Source organism: Carassius gibelio, chromosome A8, assembly GCF_023724105.1.
Source record: "Carassius gibelio isolate Cgi1373 ecotype wild population from Czech Republic chromosome A8, carGib1.2-hapl.c, whole genome shotgun sequence".
Taxonomy (NCBI): Eukaryota; Metazoa; Chordata; class Actinopteri; order Cypriniformes; family Cyprinidae; genus Carassius; species Carassius gibelio.
The window spans coordinates 18,533,683-18,556,055 of NC_068378.1; the positions used below are offsets into that span (position 1 = coordinate 18,533,683).

At 36.3% G+C, this 22,373-nt stretch overlaps 1 protein-coding gene across 6 annotated transcripts in view; it reads right to left on the reverse strand.

The window, feature by feature from the left end:
• Window positions 1-18,509, reverse strand: part of LOC128018751 (nuclear factor 1 C-type) — a 94,614-nt gene extending 76,105 nt beyond the window's left edge. Inside the window, exons 1-2 of one of the 6 annotated variants that reach the window (XM_052604485.1) lie at window positions 17,974-18,509; window positions 15,473-15,736 (exon numbers count right to left, since the gene is read on the reverse strand). In XM_052604485.1, coding sequence (XP_052460445.1) covers window positions 15,473-15,502 — 30 coding nt within the window. In that variant the 5' untranslated portion in view covers window positions 15,503-15,736; window positions 17,974-18,509. Of the gene's footprint in view, window positions 1-15,472; window positions 16,291-17,973 lie in introns of those variants that run through there. The other 5 variants (XM_052604484.1, XM_052604487.1, XM_052604488.1 and 2 more) reach the window with 5 other exon arrangements.
• Window positions 18,510-22,373: the final 3,864 nt, after the last annotated feature.

Consider the following 22,373-nt stretch of genomic DNA (forward strand, 5'->3'; position numbering starts at 1 on the left):
GATGAATTATGCACAATTAGGCACAATACCAGTGAATAGGGTACATCTGATCGATGACTTGGTCATCAATCACCATCGCTGAAACATTTTTGTTAAATATCCCCTTCAAACAAATATGCCAGCTGTTATTAATAATGTACTTTGTCTTCCTGTCCACTGCAGTTTGGTGAAAACACTTAATTTCCTCGCTCCACCCATTCACACGTTTAGAGGAAGGGACAGCTGTAGCTTCATCGTCGTAGCATACATACTGACCGCAGAACCTCAAATACAAACAGCCCAGTGACTCCAAACCCAAACACTCCCAAACAAACACACAGGCCGCAGTCTGTTCTTACGCTGTTTGATCATTAGGGACCGCTAGAAAAGGCTAGGGCATAACCACGCTCCTGGGAAACAGCTGTGCTTTCATAGGATTGATTTGTGCAGTGAATCACAAAGCCACACAAAGCTCTTGTCTGAGTGTCAATCAATGCTAGTTTTCCAGCCCAGTATTATTTTGAACTGCTGTCAATATGACATTGTAAACATATTTGAAATTCTGTAAACATATTTCAAAGCAAAACTGGATATTCAGTGAGTAAAAGGCAGGACTTGGTTTTATCCATCAGGAATTTCAGAGGAAACAATTTCAACCTCAAGACCATCTCAGTGTATCCCAGTGTCTTCAAAGCTATTGTTATTTTGGTATTCTGTGTCAAATCAACCAAATTTAAGAAGCTTCCACAGCTCAAATATTTGATTTTGTTATTTTTTTCTCAATAAAGACATAAATATTGATAAAAGCCTAAATATTTAATTTAATTGATGTATATTTAATTTATTTATTATAAAGGGGGTCCAAAATGGCAATTTACACCTGAAATCTAAAGCCAAACTTCAAGAGGATAAGAATTACTTGCATTATATGCCTGTGGTGACAGTTCAACTGGGAAAAGCACTTCTTTTTTTTCTCTAAAGTTTGCATGCCTGTAACTCTAGAAGTATTCAAGACAACATTTTGACCTCGAGTAATTTGGCTCCAAATATAATGTGAAAATTGTAATTTTGACCCCCTCAACAAAATAGTGGATTACTTAGTAAATATACATCTATAACATTTCATATTTTACTTTCTTCTTAATTTATGCATATACACAAAAATTTTAGTCTGGGATCTCAAATTTGGTTGAGTTGACATGGAATGAATTATTTGCTATTATGGGTGCAATTATTATTATATTACCATTTACCAATATTTAACCTAACTGTATCATAAACCACACAGCAATATCATAAAACAGTATCATACGTACACAATAGTGTCATAAAACATATGCAAAATATTGCATTAAGTAATTAAGTATTACTTCAATTTTTAAATTAGATTTATTTAAATGTACTCTCTCCCTCAGGAGACGGCCCCAGCTGACCACTGAGACAAGTTTAAGCCTGCTCATGCCTTCATTGTTCATTCACTCTCAATATACTTGTGTGAAGTAGCTATACATTTAGTTAAATTAATAGCAAATGTAATAATTTATACATGATAAATTACATAAAAAAATGTAACAAGCTTTAAACATTCATATTTTAAAATAAATTAAAATAAGAACATGAACCTATGTGTAAAATATTTAAATATTACTCAAAATACAAATTCAAATGAATTGGAAAATAACATTAACAGTCTGCTTGACCTGGGTGACATCAGTCAAAAGGGAGAATTGTTTTGTTTTAGTTATTTCATTTTTAAGAAAGATTACAAAAACCAACACATTTTTCATCAGAATTGCATGCACTGATTAAGTGTGCACAATTTATACACAAAAAAATTAAACACTGTATTTCAAATCCAAATAGGATCCGTTTTAGTTTCACGTTGACTTTAAGCTCTGAAGGTTTATTAAACCTGTTTTATAGCAGCTCTCCAGGAGTCCCATTAGCCAAGTGTCTCAGACAGTTTGAGCAGCGATTCTAGCATCAAGCGTTTTACAGATTTGTAGGGTAAATTAGAGCAGCATGCTGTCTGCAAAATGCAATGCACCCACTCCACTTGAGCTATGACCTTTGCATTCCAGAACAATATGCAACCATTAGAGAGGATTAGAGAGGATCACTGGGTCACCCAAACTACAAACCCAATCTTTGCATGAATCTGAATGTCTCTTGCTCTCTTTCTCTCTCCCTCAGCAGACGGGCCCCAGCTGACCGCTGAGACGAGCTTAAGCTTGGCTCATGCCTTCATTGTTCATTCACTCTCAATAGCCAGTTTACAAAGGTCATGACCACAGGATTCTCTAGTCAGACATACATGAAAGCATCACCCTGCATTAGCCTGACAAATCTACTACCAACATTCATTTGTGTTTAAAATGAAATGTATTAGATTGCATAGAAATAATCATAGTGCAGTTTTCTGGGTTTAGCTTAATTTAAGAATCTATTGTGTCTGCTAATAGTGCCTTTTTTGCACTTGTTGTATTCGTTGATTCACTAGTGGCTAATTCACTAAAGGATTTATGCAAATCAGGTAACACCACCAAAACCTCTAGCATTGCTGCACTACTGTGATCCATATACCGGAATCAACTCTTTAAAATGCCACAAACCATCTAGAGGCAATGAAAAGACACTGAATGCATCATTTACATATTTATAATTTACATACAATTACATTTACATATGTTTTTGGTTGACAGTTTTAACCAAAATGACACACCTTCAAGCTATACATTTTTATGGTTTGTATGTTCCCCGGGATTCAAACTCAGGGCCTTGGCATTGCAAGTGCAGAATTGCAGCTTGCATTGGAATTTTAATTTAAAGAAGCAAAATCAAACTTAAATAAATAAATAAATAATGAATCTAAAAATGTGCCGTTAACTAAATTTGAACTAAATAAATACTTCTCTACGCTTCATACTGTACATGTATAGAGTGGAGTGGGGAAAAAACAAATTTCCAAGAATTCATAAAAATCCACTTCCTTTAATTCCATTAATAATTACAGTTCAACTTCCAAATTCAAATTCACCAAAACTTGTGAATTAAAAAAAGAGACCTATTACTGAATTCTTATTTTGCGGTTAAATGGTATTGTGAATTAATTAGATGCAGGTATTTACACCGAAATGCTGCATACAAGGAGAAAATAGAGAGGGGTGTTTCTAAAAAAAACATGTGGCCTTGGACAAACAATTTTATGGGTGATCCCCTTGCTTGAGAGAATTCATAGAGGACCTCAGACAACCTGAACTCCAAATGTAATTGGTCTCGGGACAGTGCCCATAGTTGAACCGTGAAAACGGCTGTGGATCATGTGATGTCTGCAAACAATGACACAGTTACCTCAGTTAACCTCAGATTATTACCCCTCCTGCCCTCACACGCGCGTGTATGCACAGCGCACTTAGGCCTCTTTATCTCTACAAACAGCCAAGCCACACCTCTCAGTTCAAGTGCATTACTACTGAACTGGATGCACACCTGGTAAAGCAACTGTTACAGTTAAGTACAGCCAATCAAAGAGCTTCAGTCTGAAGCGTTTATACATTTTCAATCAGGTCATATATCTTGCTCAATGATTGTCATGCAACCTTAATCACACAGTTTAAATACAAAAGAGAATGAGTGTATATGGAAACTAATCCAGCTGTTTTGCTCAATCAATCTTCACACACATTCATTTAAATGCAGAAAGTTTTATTTTCTTCTGTACTATTGACAATGATGGCCAGTGTGTGTGCATTGAAAAAAACAGGTATGCACAATATATCTGAACCATATTGGTTATTTACTAAATATGTATTTTAGCATATTCATTTCAGACCATTTTGACAGATTACCTTTGTCGTTATTAAAATTAAATTAATCTTTAAAAACAGAAGAAAAAAAATTATAATATACTGTTCAATGTATGGAAAGATGCAAATTTGATGCATTTTCATTGCACTTAAATCAAATCACGATATGGTCTAGTATCTGTAAATATTAAGCTGCAGAAGTTGATTTAAAAATGAATCCTCCATGTTTTGCATGTCATTGTTAATGAAAGGCGCAGACGCTTGGTTTCATATTTTACTACACACGCTGAAGCGCACGTTATGCTTGTGGTGTTTTTTTTTTTTTTTTAATGCTTGCGGAATTTTCAGCATCTGCTGTCTCACCAAATGACATAATAAACACATTAACAACATATCCAGAACTGCTCTGAGAATCACTTCATGAGCATCTGTACATTTGATTTGAGTAAAACTTGCGTCATATCACATAAACAGAACTGTAAAGGTATTCACAGCAACCCGTCAAAATAAAAGTCTGGTTTCAATTTGAAGACATTTTTCAGTAGAATGTACATAGCCTACTACTACTACTAAAATGAAACATTTTAAAGGAATAATCAGACAACAGTTCTTCCATGTTTTAATGTTAATAGTAAATCTCCTTTGTTGGTCAAAAAATAAAACTTGCTTAATTTTCATTCATTAAAAGATCAATGAAATAAATTTTTTATGCCTTGATTTGATAACCGTACAGACGTACAGCATGTACAAAGCAACCTCAAATAAGATCAAATATTCACCTTTCAAATAACAGCCAGACCTATAGACAAACATGCTGATTTTACATTTTCCAACCATAAAACAACAGAACAGTAGAAAAACAAAAGCTCAGCATATACAAGCATATTAATTATGGATGAGTATAGACAACCAAATATGATCACATGTAGATCAGAGAAACTCAAACGCTTCAGAGCAGGGCCATGTGCAACAATACAAAAGCCTTTCAAATGTAAAACAAAAGATTTGAACAAAAAAAAGAAAAAAAGTTTATGTTTGTTTGCCAATTTACCCATTAATCATTTGCTATGCCCCTATTATAACATATCAAACAAGCTTTAGTTTTTTTCTCAAATTAAAGTTGAGTGTGTTTAGATTACCCACAAGAAAATAAATTACCTACAAAGACAGAAAAGCAGGGCACTTATATTAGTGACATATGGTACCCAGAGGGGACGTGGTATTTTTTTGCCCTTTTCTAAAACTTTAAATAAACTGAGAAGTGCACACCTTGGGTAAATCTACGTCTGCCCTCATTACCAAATGAACATTCAAAACATCAGTAAAACCTTTTGCAGTATCCACAGTTTTTTAATAACGCAATTAAATAAATTATTTAACAACAAAGGCACTTTGCAGTTTGCACTGCCACACATCCTTTTATTTGCCCATATAAGTAAAATATATATATTCAATTTTTAGCACTTTATGAGTACATTTTACTCAATAAATCATTGTTACACGACATTCTGTCAAAGCGTGCCTAAATGAATAACAGTAATTAAAAGAGGCGGGGCTTAGTAAAGATTCAATTGCCCAAATGGAATACACCCCGATATATAGTCACTAATCCAATGCAAACAGCCACTAAAGTATAGGGATACGGGTGATTTGAATTTACTAAATCAGAGTAATTAATTAGGAAATGATGGCAGAGATGGGGTAGACCCTAATGAGGCCTTTGGTAGCAGAAAACGTTGCCTATCTCTCTGTGGGTTTAATTACATTAGCCCTGTAATTGAGTTTAGCTGAGGCTTCAGCTCGCTTTTTGACAGCACGGTCTAATCCTGGAGAATCCTGGGAAAATGAACTGGGTCTTCCCTAGACCTCTGAACCTAGAAATCTTTTGGTCCAAGTGAGTCATGGGAGCACATCGGCTCTGAGTATCCCAAATCAAATTAAATCTACTTCCAAGCAGTATGAATAATTGATCGACTGAAAAGGGGGCAGTTACAGATCATTTCAATTATTTAAGAGTGAGAACAGAATTTTTAGGCTATAGTTAATTCTGATTAGGCCTAGTTGGCTCTTCCGGTAAGGGTGAATGGGTTAATGGAGTGTGTTTTTATTACATGTCCTCACAAAGGAAAACCTTTAAAGACTTGATTTGTCTGATGGACAACATGCACATCTCAAACAGGCTTTCAGTCAGACTCTAAGACCATTAATTGTTCTTGTATCGACTACCTCTTCCAATTAATCCAGATTCCTGTATGCCGTCAGCTAAGATCCATCTTTGTTCTTACTTTGCCTTCTTGCAGAAGAGTCCTAAAGCATCACTGAAAATAGCCGCTTTCACTCATAAAGAAATATGACAGTTTCAATTCTCCATTTTGTGTAAGTAGTGCCATTAGCAAGTACGTCAGTTACACTAAATAAAAAAATGCCTTTTATAAAGGCTCTATTCACTGCCATTAAAATGTGGCCATTAGTCACAATAAAGTCCAATAATATTTTTACCCACTTTAAAAGTTCCACAAATGGACAAAATTTTGTATAATTTGTTTGAAAAACACAGTTTGACCTGGTTATGCTTCGGACAACTTCATGGTAGTTGAACAGAATGTTCTGATTACATTTTACAGAGTATGCTTACGAATGGCTATTTTGAGAAAATGCCGGTGATATCAAGCAATTTAGTAATTTATAATAAAGATTAACTAAAGACCAAAAAGCACCAATTGGAGTTGCCAAAACATCCACTCCTTTTTTATTTGTTTCTCAGTTTATCATTCCACACATAGAACCCGAATCAATTTCACCTTAAGTTCAGCGTGATATTTGACCGAAACTGGTACTATGCGGATGAATTCTGAAAGAGATGAACTCTGAAAGAGGTGAAAATGTGTCCTCAAGATCAAGGTGAGAATCATTTCTGAGACACGTGGAAACTCTTTGACCTGGGCTCTGAGAGTTCATGAACTCTTGAAGTCAGTGTTTCCCCCCAGCAACAAGAAGTGAGAGGAAGCCAAAACCTGCCTGACCCTTTTCTGACCTTACACTACTCAAAAAAAAAAAAAAAAAATGGGTTCATGGTAAAGTGCTTTCTTTCCCCTACTCTCAATACATTTCCTTGCTCATGCTTGCTTGCTTTCTCTCTCGCTCTCCTTGCAGTTACATTCAATTACATAACCAGTTAGCCTGCTAATCTCCATAATCCGAGTCATGCCACAACAGGGCCCTGTACAGAGCTCAAGAACAAAGCCTGCACTAAAATCTCTCTCATCTTCCTCCATGAGAGGCGAGAAGTGGAAAACAATGCTTTTTCAGAAGCTGTACTAAATGTCATTTCTACACTCAGACCTGATAACTTGCCTGTCTACTTTCACAGATGATATGTCTCTTAAAATAGGCCCTTTCTAATTTCTCCTTAAGTCTCACACAGTTAACTGTGAAATGAAATCAAGATTAGAATTTGTATATTTAAATCCATGTTTACTTTTGTTTGAGATGCTCTCTAAAATAAGAATGTCTTTCCAAATTCTACTTGCAACCACTTAACAAATCATGCTCAGGGCTGTGTCATGACAAATTAAAATATATTTAATAAAACGTTGTTAATAATGTATTTGATAAAATAATATTAGGCTTGTTTAAATAATCATGTTTAATGCAAGTATAAATAATTACATTTATATATAAAAAAAGGCCCTACTCAAACTTCCTGTTTCATTAGGAAATACTTTGTCAAAACAGGAAAGATAACTGCTCTAGTCAAGCTCGAAATGCATGAAAGGCTTAAACTTTCATAATTTTCAGAAAAGTCTGATGAATCATTCACTCTTTCATTCATAAATTCTTTCCCCAACCACTGCCATGCCAAGAGCACTAAACCTAGCAGTACTGTGAATACTACTGGCTCTGTAACAATTTGCGATCTTTCCTCTTTTGTACGTCAATTTGGATTGAAGTGGCTACTAAATACATAAATGTAAATGGAATGTAAATTTCACACATGCATCTCTCCAAGAAATGTGGCTACAGCAGTCAACAAAAGGAACTGCACATAACCCATTATTAAAAGCAAATGAACAATTAAACAAAAAGTATCATTAAGCATTATCACAGAACTGGTGCTTTGCTCAGAGTACAAGCTGTCTAGAAAAGTGACTGCCCCAATTTCACCATGTAGCAAGCCAGAGTTATATTAGGTCATTGCCAAGTGTTGACGTGTCCTTTTGCTTTCCCAGCACTGTTCTGTTTGGCTCCGATCCTAATTCATAGAGATATCTGTCTAGGCCTGTAGTGTGCAAACACACACACCCACACACATATATTTATCTAAGGCCTATAACCTGTCTCCGCTTTAAGCTTTGACACCTCTGATTCTTTTATCTGTGATGTGTAATGCAGGAATAAAATGCATATGCACAGAGACATCTCAAACCAGAGAAAAAGAGGCCAAAGTGCAAGTCAGGGTGGACTTCAACATCTGCCATGAGACAAAGCAGAGATGAACGGATGTACTATGATCTCAATCTCTCACAGAGGCGGCAAGATTAACTAACAATGATCAAAACGATAAAGTTGGAAGAGAAAGCATTATCAGATTTGACTGAAAAAACACATTTCCCCAAACAATGTACAATGCACATACTAGGACAACATACTGAATATACACATATATTCACTTAAAATCTTGGGGAGAAATAACATTTTTAAGTAAAATGAGCATTTCTGAGCCATTAGCAGAAATATAGAGACTGTTCAGCTATACCATCAAGCCTTAATTATCAGTCAGAACTTGACAATTCTCCTGCACCCCACTAATACAAATGCTTTCTTTCTCTTTTCTCCTTCCTCGAATTGATCCCATGCAGCAACATTCTTTTCTCCAACGCAGCCCTCAGACTGTGACGAAGTGTTGCTCTGCTGCGTTTTTAAAGCAGCTCCTGCCCTTTATCAAAATAACAAATTGATGTCACTGCATCCCAAAGTGCAAAAGCGGGAATTAATTTACCTATGATTTGACTTTAATATTTCTTTGTTGGAGAAGCACAAGGATTTTAACTCATAGCTGGGCTGCGTGCCTAGAACATGATTGTGGTTCCAGAGAGACTGATCGGGAGACAGAAATTCTAATGTTGCCAATGCCACAAATCCTGTGGGCTATTCTAACAGATTTCCCCATCTATCCATCTCTCTTTGTCTTTGTCTGGACACCAAGAGCTTCTCTCAGCGATGACAGCTATATATGAATTTATACAACATAATTCACTGCATACAGAGTCCAAAAAATAAAATAAAAAGCTCTTACGCTTACGCAGGAATCACAAAGAGATTCTTATGTTTTGTCCCCTAGACTAAATGAGAAACATTATCTCACGAAGACCGAACTGAAGAGGTTTAGGAGCTTTTAGTGCTGAGATAAGGTGATAAGGTTTAACACGAGTGCAACTGAGAATGTAAAAATGCCACAAGTTTCATTCTATTTGGCAATGCATTGCCACAGGTCATTATTCAATCGCATGTCAGCAAAACAATGAACAATGCATCAGAACCCCAGTGGCATACCTTACAGGTTCTGTTTGCACAGGTTTCTTATTATAACAAGATATCTAGATCATCCTTTTTCCCAAAAGAAGGTGTTTTAATGTGCAGCTATGAGTGGGCTGATGCATGAATCAGAGCTGTCAATAAAATGACTGAACATGTGTGCACGTGCACTGATAAACATTCTCATTATTGCCTTGCCTGAGAACTTGAAAGCCCATCAGAGAGGATACATCAACTCCCTGTAAAATAACACAACCGATTCTGTCATCTCCCGCCCCCTCAACCCACCACACACACACACATATTAATTAACGACAGCTATATGCTCAATCTGTGAAGATAGCATTCCTCTATCAGAATTAAATCTTTCTGATTTTAGACATATCGGAGCTGGGAAAGAACGTGATCTAAAAGCCCAGCTCTACTCCAGGCCATGCACAGGGATCTTGGTCTTTGCAATTAATGCGCAAAGAAATAAAAACGCAACAAGAAGTCGCTTATCTTGCAGTATTGGAGAGTCTCCATTACACCACAAGAACTGTGGCATCTTCCTCCAGCTGCGGTCCAGACACACGCACTTATATGGGGTGAAAGCTTGCTCAACCACCCTTTCAAACCATTTGCAACACAGAAGATCCTCTTGATGGATTATGGTTCGTGAGGAATGTGTACAGTGACATGCGTCTTTGTGCTTTCATTTAACATGCGGGTAAAGTTTTGAAACATGAGGCGTAGAGACATTATATTCAGTAATATTTACTCCCATTTCTCAAGATCTAAAATAAAAATTTAGTAAATGAAAGAAAAACATTTATTTAAGGGCACTTAAGTTAATGATGCTCAATAAGTCTTTTCCATACCATTAAAAGTTTGTCTGGGTATATGTCTGCACTCTGCAAACATTCCTTTACCAATGCTGACAAAACATGAATTTGTCCTGCAATGACCCAATGCTGTGTCACGTCACCTAATGTAAGCTGAAACAATAGCACAGATCTCTCAGTGGCATTCAAGCAACAAGACCAGATCTATCCATTCACAATTTATTTGCCTGCATCGTCACAAATGAAGAAATCATATCACGCGGTCTTCCAAAAGTGGCTCTGGAGAGCAGTGGAGAGGTGTAAATCAGGCACAGCAAGCTGCCTGCAGAACTCATGCAAGCAGGCAAGGAAGAGAAGGCCAAGAAAATATCCCCCACATCTGTTCAGACTCAAATACAGAATACGTTAAAGCACAATTTTCTATTTTTTAATGCAATAACTGCAGTTGACGCAAAAGAGAATTATTGAATAATTACACAGCAGAGCTATTTTGGATTGCTACCTCTCTCTCTCTCTCTCTCTCTCTCTCTCTCTCTCTCTCTCTCTCTCTCTATATATATATATATATATATATATATATATATATATATATATATATATATATATATAAAATGCATATACATATACAATTTCAAAAATATATTCTATTATTTAAACAGTATAATTTGAAATATTTGCTCTTTCAATCAGGATGAACTACAGTAAAAAAACAACACACAACGTAGTATTCCTTACATTTGGATAGTAAGAGGCATAACCAAAGAATGTAATCAAGTGTCAGGCTTGTGGCAGAAATCAAATCCGACTAACAAATGTATGACTGGAAAAGCACCACCACAGTAGTGGAGAAGCAGAGGTAGATTTAGAGATTTTTTAAATAAACAGCCCGCTGCACCCTGCCACGCCAGCACTGCTCTTCTTGATCGCCTTCCAGTTGGAAACATTTCTTAAAGCCTTCCCAGCAGAGCTGACTCTGCCAAGAGCAGAGGTTCTTCTGAAAATGACCTACTACTGTGACTCCAAACCCTGGGGCAGAAGACAAAAACTCTCTCCCTGCTGGAGAGAAAAGCAACGGTTCTGCCAGCATCAAAGCCCGTAACATACAGAAGGTAAAAAATACAGATTTAAACATCTGCAAAGGTCAAAAAAACTAAGTTTTCTTGTCAGGTAACGGCAATATGACTGACGTGAAGTATAATTTATATGATCTTTTTCAATGCAGAGGTACTTGTGGAGCAGAACCAAACATATTTTGTCTTTGCATGGTTGATTAATCTGTTCCAGAGATTTGAGCTGTTTTTTGTAAGGCTCATTTAAAAAACGAGACTCCAGAGGGTGATTCAGGCTCTCGTTGGACCACATCTCATCTAGTAAACAACAAAAATAAACTTCTTTTCTGCTGTAATACACTGACATGGATGAGAGAGCGAAGCTGCGGGCTCAGGTGGAATCCAAACACATCTTCATAAAGTAAATATTTAGGGTTGCTCACCATTCTCCCCGCAGAGGAACCTGGGTGTGATATGAAATGCAGCCAACCTTCCACAGACATCTCCAGCCCTGGCCACATGAAGTCCTCTACTCACGCCAAGAGCTCAGGCCTTTATAACTGAGGCTACTCTTTGTGCCCAACTCCCCTCCTCTCCTCTCCCCTCCCCTAAAAATCTCCTCGATGTCCTCTAATGAATATCAGCCACTAGGATCAACACATGAAAGCTAATGCTCCACTTAAGATTCTGACCCTTTTTTCCAAACCGCTCCGACACGAATAAGCAGCTGAATGTTTAAAAAAGGTGCAATAAATGCAGGGCGGATGGCAGGCGAGGAAGCGCGGGTGATCAAAACAGCTTAATTAATCTGTTAAATGGGCACATTGGGAGCTGCCGCACTGGGACGCGACAGTGACTGTGCCACTCAGTGCTGTCAGACGAAAGTGGGGCAAGCATTTCTGAGCCGAGCGAAAGAGCAAACACTCTCTCCTGACAAAAAATAAATAAAAATACCCTCAGGCGGGCACACACACGCAGTCCGAGAGAGGACCGGTGGATTTATGCTGCGGGGGTGTTCTGGGCCGTTTGAGAGCTCAGTAGCGGCACTTCAAACACAAAGTGCCCGTCCATGGAGAGGGGTGGAGAATATTTCAGTACTCATTACATCAGGACCTAGTTACACTGGCTTGCCATGCACATGTAACTAGTAAAGATGAGCCAAACTTACATACTGAAATGAATCGCAAAAATAAATATCAGACTATGCATGCATTCATTTAGAGAACAAAACATTTATATAAGAAAGTCATTTCAAGCCCAACTGGGAGAAAAAAGGCTCTCAGTACTGGAATATTTTGCACAGAAATATGAAAACTAAAACTCTCATAAAAAACAACAACAACACAGAGCAGCTATCATTTATCAGCAAAGTTTCAGATGTTATAGTATTTTGTCTGTCAACGCATTCGAGTGAGAGTGTTTCCGAAAGGCTCGATGCTTGGATCGCCCTCCTCTTCTTTCCCAGGGGGGACTAATTGCGGCTCTAACGGAATAAATCGATGAGGAATGGGGGCAGGACAGCGTGTTGCCAGCTCAGGAGAATAGTGCCTCTCAGATCTCCCACTGATACTACTCAACACTGTTGGCAAATATGCATCAAACTGGGTCTGTACTAAATACATTTGATCAGTGAGTATCTGGATTTTTAAAAAAAATGATTAATAAAAATAATAAAAGTTATAAATATATATATATATATATATATATATATATATATATATATATATATATATATATATATATATATATATATATATATATATATAGGCACACATATATATACAGAATCTAGAATCAGAAAAGTAAAACAAACTAAAAAATTAAATACCAAAAATAAGAAGTACATATATTACATTATATTATATATATATTTTCCACCAGTACTAAAATTTGAGGCAGTTGCTGCTCACAGGAGACAGAATTATTGTAATGACAGCATACGGAAAAGGCTCTGAGCTTAAAAGCTGTTTTGTGAAGCGCCTGTGTGCAGCGAAGCTCCAAGCGAAAGGCCCCTCCGGCTGCCAGCGGGACTGCGGTGGAGTCTGGCACATGCCTCATCTGTCCCTCTCACTCTCTCTCTCAGCCCAACACACTCACTCAGACTACGGCCAGAACCTCGGTGCATGCCCTCCCTCGAACGCTGCAGGCTGCTACATCACATTATCCTATCAGCTACAACAGAGAGCCCAAAGAGGCAGTGGACATGCCGAGCGGTTACAGAGAAAACCAAAGGCCTCCGCACTGCTGGCTCACAGTTCAGCTTACACAACCCAGATCTGTAATGCAGCGCAGATTATTCCATTTCTAAATATTTATCGCAACCTGTAGATCAAATTTGGTTGATAAATATTAAGGTGGAGCACACTATTATCAACAAGTTTTAAGACTTTACATTTTTCAGCAAAGTATGATAGTTAAACTTTACCTGTATAATTCACTAAAACTAAATTAGGTAAAGTTACACAACTCCAAAACTGGACTGTGGTTACTTCATGTTTACACAGAAATATAATGAGTTTACTAATCAAAAGACTGAAACTAGCAACTGTCATAAAGAACCAAAAAACACAGTGTGCATTGAAACATAGCCCCGTAAATTATTTAATAATAAATTCAAGTGCTGGAGGGTGAGGCGTGTATTGTTGCCTGTTTGAACACATTCACCAAGAGCTGAAAAGTTCAATACATATTTGTGGGACTTAAAAGCCCAAATCCCAAAGGTTTTCCAGGCAGTTAATCAAACAAAGTTTGATATGAACTACGAGCTGAATTATACCACAAGATAAACTGCCAAACAAAAAGTTTGACATTTTCAAAATAGCTGCTATTTACAAATTTTTACTGTCAGATTGACAGTTATAACAAACTGTCATTATGTCTGTCAGTAAAATGGGCTTTTTTCTGAATCGAGCATATGGAACAACTTTCTTACCGAGCAGAGAACAAAAAAAAATTTCCCTCACAAAAACTTCTTTGTCATCTACAGTTGCTAGTTTGCAACAACGTTTGTGCTGTACTTTTTACATTTGAATTATTATTATTATTATTATTATTATTATTATGTAAGTTTCTAAGACAAAAAGTGGACATTGGTTAATCAGGGGAAATTTCGCGGCAACTTTCTCATCCAAGCCAAGGTCAAAGCAATCATCAGCCATCTAAAAACCTAGTGACTCATGTCAATATACAGCAAGGCAATTTGAGACAGTAAAGTGACCTTAAAAACCCTCTGTGTCTGCCTCAGTTCAGACAGCTGACAAAAATACTTTTAAAATACTATCACATTTACTTAAAGCCTAGTCACTATCACAGTGCATAAAACTCTATTTTAAATTTGATAACTGATTCGGCTATAACAAGTAATATGGGATTTGAAATTAATTGTGATAAATTACAGCCAAAAGGCCGATATCTGGCAAGTCAGTGTTATTCTGTCCAGAATGCTTTTTATCTCTTTTTAAGTGACTGGCTGTTTAAAAATTAAACAGACTAAAAAAAAATTCAATAGCCAACCTTTTGGTATCATTTCAATTGAAAACTTAGAAGGCACACAAGAAAAGAGCTGAAACCATGGTCAAGTCCGGATTGTATAGATATCATCCCAAATCTCTTTCAGAATACTGTAACTTTATATATTTTGTAACCAATAAAACCGTCAAAGTTTTAACAGTCTTAACACAGAATATAAACATTACTAAAATGCACTCTCTTTTGACGCTACGCATGAACTGAACTAGTCCTGGTGCACATATACAGTATATGTGCTCATATAGGTTAAATATATATATATATATATATATATATATATATATATATATATATATATATATATATATATACATATATATATATATTAATCCACTTCAGAGGAAAATACACACTAATAAAGTTTATAATATGAAATAATAAGTTTTACTTTATCTTAACTATGACCATGTAACATTAATCTCTAGTTTATGATTAAAACTGAAGTAATGTCTATGAAGTCTAACGTCTCCTCTACTGCACAGAAACTCCATCTTAAATACAACAATAAACAACGACTTATATTACCTCTTCAAATTGATTTTCTACTTTGTGTTTACATTGTTAAAGGTCAATAATAGAAACATATAACAACTCAAAAACCTAATATACACTTGAGGATACGGTTTAGTGTTATTTGAATGGATGTTCTATATGCAAAGAGAAGCAGAGTTCTCAGCCCGCCCTTTAAGAACTGAAATCTCGTCGCGAATCAGGAGCAATTCGTTCAGAAAGACACAAACAAGCACTTTACCTGAGTTAGACAGAGAGGAGAATACATCATGTTGAAAGGGGAGCGCGTGACTTGAAATGTGGCAAAACACCGACAAGTTAGTGGATCATTTTTCACAGTTAATCATGGCAAGCCTCATCATGATTAACACTTCCACCGCCGCCACTTCTGACTTCCACTTCGAGTCCGTTAAATCAAGAGACGCCCGGCAAAGGAGAACGTGCAGACGGTGTACACGTTAGAAACCAAACTTTGCAGGCAGGAAAACGAGTGGGGTGCTGCAATCTGTTCCATTTAGGAAATGGTGGGAGAAAGAATCAAAGAAAGAGAGCATGAAAAAGAGGGAGGAATGAAATGACGTTATGAAAATAGCCCATCCCAACGAAAGTACTTGAAGGAGCAAGAGAGGCTAACCCTGGTTTCCACTGTCCAGGGGCATCCGTTAAGTCCGTGAAATAATAATAATAAAAAGATTATGTGCCTCGGTTTCTGAAACTCATATGGTGCGAAACAAAGTGGTAAACTAGATTCTCCCCTGTTCGCCAGTGCGCGCGCACCGCTCGCTCTTCCCGCTCACGCTGATCCTGTTCGGGCGCAGAAACGTTCTGCGCGCTTCACCCGCGCGTGTATTCCAAACAATTTTACTCCAACACGCACCGCTAAAGTAACTTTTAGAGCCAGCCTTGCGCGGACATTGCGTCACAGAGAGCGCACATGCATGTGTCCATTCATGAAAAGGTGTTCTTGAGGCAGATGATTAATGTAAGTTGGGTGCATAAAAAAAATTCAGCCCGCGTAAAAAACTATAACCATAACCTTCATAACTGTACACATAGAATATTTTTTTTGTAAACGAGGGACTGACTTATGTCAGTCACTTAAATTCCTGAAACGCGTCTAATTATAAATACATAGGCCTATGAGAATAATATGCATAGTAGTGCACGCATACTGTTTTAGTGAGGCTATTTTCTGTTCTTTTGCATATTTTGATGACCAGAAACTTTTATAAAGTCACTACAAGAAAATAACGCGCCTCGGTAAGCGTAATCACTAACTGTCATCTACAAGTAGCCTAGCTGATGGTCAGTCGTAGCTACCCAAAAACAAATCTTTTTTTTTTTACCTAACTCCTTGTAGAAATCAAGTTTACTCTGTTGGAGTGATCACACGGAGATCAAATAAACTAGGGTCACTTGACTTTAGTTAAAGTGTAAAACCAGGCAATCTATTAAAACCAACAGTGTAAACAACACCTGTTATTTCTCTTGAATATGCACTGAAGGCACTGTGGCGTGAACTTTGGACAGGGAGAGAGAAGTCTATCACACTACTGGAACACCGTCGTCTCAAAATGACATAATTTTGACATTAAACATATCCATCCAATTGCAAATATTCATTATTAAACTTTTTCTGAAACTGCCACGTTATCATAGGCCAATAATTAAAAAAAGAGAAAGATTTGAGTAAGTTATAGATACAAAACACATTAACATAACAAAACATAACATAATAGCCCTTAAAAAATTAATAAATGAAAAAAATAATAATACTTTTTTTTATATATTTTTTAGTTTGAAGTTATTTTACGAACTTGCCGTAAGCGCAAATTAACTGGCAACAGCAGAGAATAACGTCTTCCCTTTAAAGGGCAGACAATCCATTTCTTATTCTCAGAAGAAAAAGTAGGCTACTGTACTTTATCAGATGCCATATCATTGTATTTTTATACATAATGCTGAAATCCATGCAGCATTCTATTTATACTCGAAATTATATTCAAGCTTACAAAAGAAAACACTAGTAGCCAAACATTCTTGTAAGTGTATCAAGCTTACATGGCTAAAATATTTCTGTAAACAGCCAACCCAGGTCAAATCCATTTTTGGCACTATCTCGTGAAGCCTGTTTAATTTGTTTTATTCACATATTCAGTTTGCTACAGCCATGCGAAAATGACAAGTAGGCTAATTATATATACAGTTTGTAGCACTTTTTGAAACAATGCCGAACTCCCGGTCGTGACTAAGGCACACGATCTGAGACTTCTGCCGAGGAGGGAGCGCCTCTGTCGGTGTAGATGTCAAATTCATGCCGGCGAGCCTGCGGCCATTTTCTGCTGATCAAACTCTACAGCTGGGCATCTGCCTCTATTGGCTTTAAACTTGAACTTGGTCTAAACAGACGCACGCACACACCTTTTTTTTCTTCGCCTGTCACAGAACTAATAACTTTAATTATGGGAGAAAAGACAAACCGCTTGCTTTCTTAATCACTGCGCGTCTCAAAATAATTCGCAAGCATTTTTAAGCCTTTCCCACAAAACCTTACATTTGGCCGAGAACCAACGAGAAAAGGAGTAACCGGCTGGTAAGAGAGGAAGCAGGGGGAAACCGAAACACGGCGCCTGTGCGTTGACGATGATCTCATTTGACTTTAAGAGGTGCATAACTCGTGATCTGCCTCGTCTTTAGGTGCAACGACATAATAATGACGATGAAACTGATTTGTTAACGTACCATTTCGAAGCTGAAACTGCCAACCTCCCACCAATAAAAGTTAAAGCTTAGAGGATTTTGTAGTTCTGCAGTTCAACGCTTGGTCATCTCGTCGGAGGCTTTTATAACTCCGTATCCATTTATCGTCGCAAAGAAGTAATCCGTGCTCTTCCGATGGGAGGAATAAACCCGGACACTGACCAAATACAAAACGTCCCACGCGAAGTCTTCGAGCCTCGTCTAATCCGAAATCCTCGTTACAAGGTGCAGAAGGACATCATAAACATTTTACAGTAATGCACTGCTTGCTGCAGAGAGTGCACTGGCTGGAGGTGCTGGCTGTTGTTTTGGTCGTGTATCTTTAATTTACAGTGCTGAATCGTCGGTCTCATAGCTTTGCAGCATTGCACTTGCAGCGTATAGATGTCCTTGTGTATAGAGAGGAATCAATGCCTCGTCTGTTCTTTTGTTTCTTGCAAAACACGAATAGCAACACAGACGGTGTTCTGAGCTCCATACACACATCTTACAGTCCTCGCGGAGAAGGAATTGATGAAATACGTGGGTGGCGTGAGTGTGTGTGTTGTGTGTGTGTGTGTGTGTGTGTGTGTGCATGCAGTGTAGCCACTCGTTTAGAAGAACCGTACAGTGTGTGTGTGTGTATGTATGTATATATATATATATATATATATATATATATATATATATATATATATATATATGGGTCAGTGACGTATCACAAATTTTTGTCTGAATCAATAAAGTTATTAAGAAATGCAATTCATGTAAAATAACTTTAATGCATCCATCAATAGCCTAGGCCTTGCTATATTACGATCATGTCTTTCATTTTTGTTCGGGTAAAATAGAGTAATCCTAAAAATAGCCTACTTGCCAGAGATGCATGAAAATGATTTATAAATAAATCAAATGAAAAAAAAAGAGAAAGACCTATTGTTTGAAAACTTTAAAAAAAAAACAGTGTATTCTATTCGAAAGAAAAGTATTTTAGTAGGCTACTTTTGACTTGATGGTTATAGGCCTACTTGAATTTTGTAGAGTTAAAAAAAATTATAAATTGCATGCAATCAGCAAGATGGCTTAGCTACTGCATGTATTTTAAAGTATATTTTCAAAATATTATTTTTTACAGCTTCAGAGATCCTTATTTGACATTGGCTTATAGTAGTTCAAGGTTAAGAATGTTAAACCGGTTATGACAGAACAAACATTACATGTTCCATTAACTTCAAAACCTGATTTTAGAATCGTGCCAACCCTGTATCCAAGATATAAATAAATAAATATTTTGAGTGTGTGCGTAAAACTCACGTGTGCGTTTGTTTTGTGTGGGCATTAGTGTCTAGTTTTACACACACACACAAAATAATAATAAGAATTATTATTATTATTATAAAAAATTTACTTGCTTTGAACAAGTTAAAGGGAACGTTCATACAAGTCTTTGACATGAGAACGTGTCGTATCACTTGAAATTGCGTTTCAACTATTTTAAGTCATCAGGGGCTCAGTCAATTATTGTAGTGTCCTTAAGTGACACCTTACTTTCATTTTAAGTGTCACAGGACGCCTTGGGCATTTCAAAACAGAAATGAACTGACAGTCAAGTAGGCCCACTGTAGCCTACTATTGCGGGTAAGTTTACTGCACATAATGTTTTACGCCTTTAATTTTTCATAAAGGTACACACAGTGGGGTCTCAAAGAGTAAACTTTATTTAATAGAATATTTTAAAGTCGTCGAAGCTTGAGTCTTGCTTTTCTTCTTCTTCGATAAAGCTGCAACAGCTCCCTGAACTCTAAAGCCAAATGTTTAACCTTTCGAGTTCCTCATCAGACACTGTTCGGTCAGAGCCGAGAATGGTAAAAGCTTCAAGTTTTTCAATTTAATAACATGAATATAAAATAGCGTTTTTAAAATTAAAATCGAATGGGTCAGTACATTACAGTATTGATCAGTATATAGCAATGATTATGTTTAAAATAATTTAATATGGAGAGTTTAATAAAAAAAAGGAAAATGTAGAGCCTAAATGAAATTAGTTTATTTGTATTTTTAAAAGCGCAATTTAAAAATATTTTGGGGCTATTTGCCTTAATTAATTTGTCGGTTTCTAAAGCATAATTTACAACAATGAACATTTTTGAGCTAAATTATATAGCCTAAATTTCCTATAGAGGCGCAAATTTTAAATCTTACAGTTGAGATATGAATTAGCTAAATATATATATTCGCCTTTTCTAAATATAGGCTACTGAAAGAAATTTCGGTGCTGATATTCCGGATATATATATATATATATATATATATATATATATATATATATATATATATATATATATATATATATATATATACATATGAGATCGCATGATTTCATCTTCAAACGCTTTAACACATATGAAATACTATCGTGCTGTTACCATAATTTTTTTCCGAAATAAATACTTTATTTAACTTTATTCAGTAATTAAAATAATAACTTTTCATCCGCGTGGTAAAACTCTATAAATCTAAAAACTCTAGAACTCAAATAAATATAGATGCTATGTGCAAATAAGCCCTGTTTAACGATATTTTAAATAGTTTTGCCCTTTTCCAACAAGACTTCTCCAATATCCACATGTCCTCGTGTATTTGCTGGCTGGCACTTTTGAATGCAGTCGCGTATTTTGGATCCCTCGGACTTTGGTGGCCTGATTCCTCATGCAAACGCTCTTTTTGTTTCTCCCACAAAATAGCTTCTGAGTAAAAAAATACCGACTTCTGCTCAACTCTCTAAAACATGCAGATTTTGTCCTAAAAATTTTCGCTCTATTTAAATGTCTAAAAATTACATTTTAGCTTTTCTTTTTTAAATATAGGCTACTGAAAGACATTTCGGTGCTGATGGCATAAATAACAATGTAGTTTTAATTTATGCATGCATGAAATGATGACAGAATTGCGGTTATGACTAAGAGCACATAAAATTGAAGTTCTAACTTTACAGCAGGGTCAAAAAACACACAAGGCACATGTACAGGTTTTCACAATCACACACATCCCACGCATAAACTAAAGTTTCAAAAACTGGCTGCCATACACAAATGTATTATCCATCTATTCATTTTTTCACTGTCAAACCTGAAAGCACCTGAAAAACAAAGAAGATGCATTTCATCCAGAGAAGAGATACAATATACTGTACAGGAAACTGCAGGTTTGACTGCCCTGATGTTCAAAATCATCTCTTCAGTTCAGAGTGAATCATGTTTTAGGAAACAATACATGACAGTCTAGCCTAATTGCAATGATTTTACTTAAAGCAAAAAAATATATAAAATGAAATTCTATTCAAGAGTTTTTACTCTATTATTTTAAAATACGTCTGTATAAATAGGCCAGATGCCTATGTAATTTTTTTTTAGATAAACTGCAGATTAACATGTATAAAGTAAAAAACACAGTTTAATGGAAATATGTGTAATTTGCATAGTTGAGTGATTCTGTCCAAAAATAACCAGTTTTAAAATATACAAATAATTTGAGCTAAAAAATGCACCCATGTATAACATGTGAACTGCAAATGTTGTGGTGTGTTGTTATACCGGAGAGGTAAAATCTCTGGCCTGAACACTTACACAAATGAAAAGAGCTACATTAAACATTTGATTAAAGAAAAAACAATCATAAAAGGATTCAACTTCCCCTTCTCTTCCCTCTTTTTCTGTTTGTATCGGGAGAAATCATAAAGTAAACACTCAGAAATTCCACAGCTAAATGAACCGCACAGGTTTATTTAGTTGACAAGTGAGTGTTGATAGATCATATGTCATCTAAACCTAACTCATGAAATGTTTGGGGGAAACATGTTTGCTCTGTTTTTAACCTTTTAACTCACCCAAGCACCCAAGTACATAATCTCTGAATAAACAGCCTGCGGGTTAGTAATCGTTCTGACACATAAAAGTGGGCATCCTCAACAGAGCAGACCAATAACGTCTGTACTGCTGTGTGGAAAACATTCCAAAGCCAATGCAGAGGTTTACCAAAAAATATTTCATCTGATTCTTTTATTTTGATTGATCCTGATTCTATATCTATATCTAAAACCATTTAAGCCATATACAATTTATATGATATACAGTACCTATTAAATTATGAATGGCACCTTTTTAATTTCAAAGGAATCATGAATTATGTGAGTATACTGATTTAGCTATATTGTAGCTAACAGATAAGGTACCTAGTTGATTGTAGCTAACAGATAAGGTATCAAGTGTAAAAAGACTGTACAGAGAGTACTGGGTATCAATTACTGGCACTATCAAGTGTTCTCTACAGTTCATACTACAGTGTCATACTCCTACTAGTGGTGAGATGGAAATACTGCAGTATGTCACGAATAAAGTGTGGAT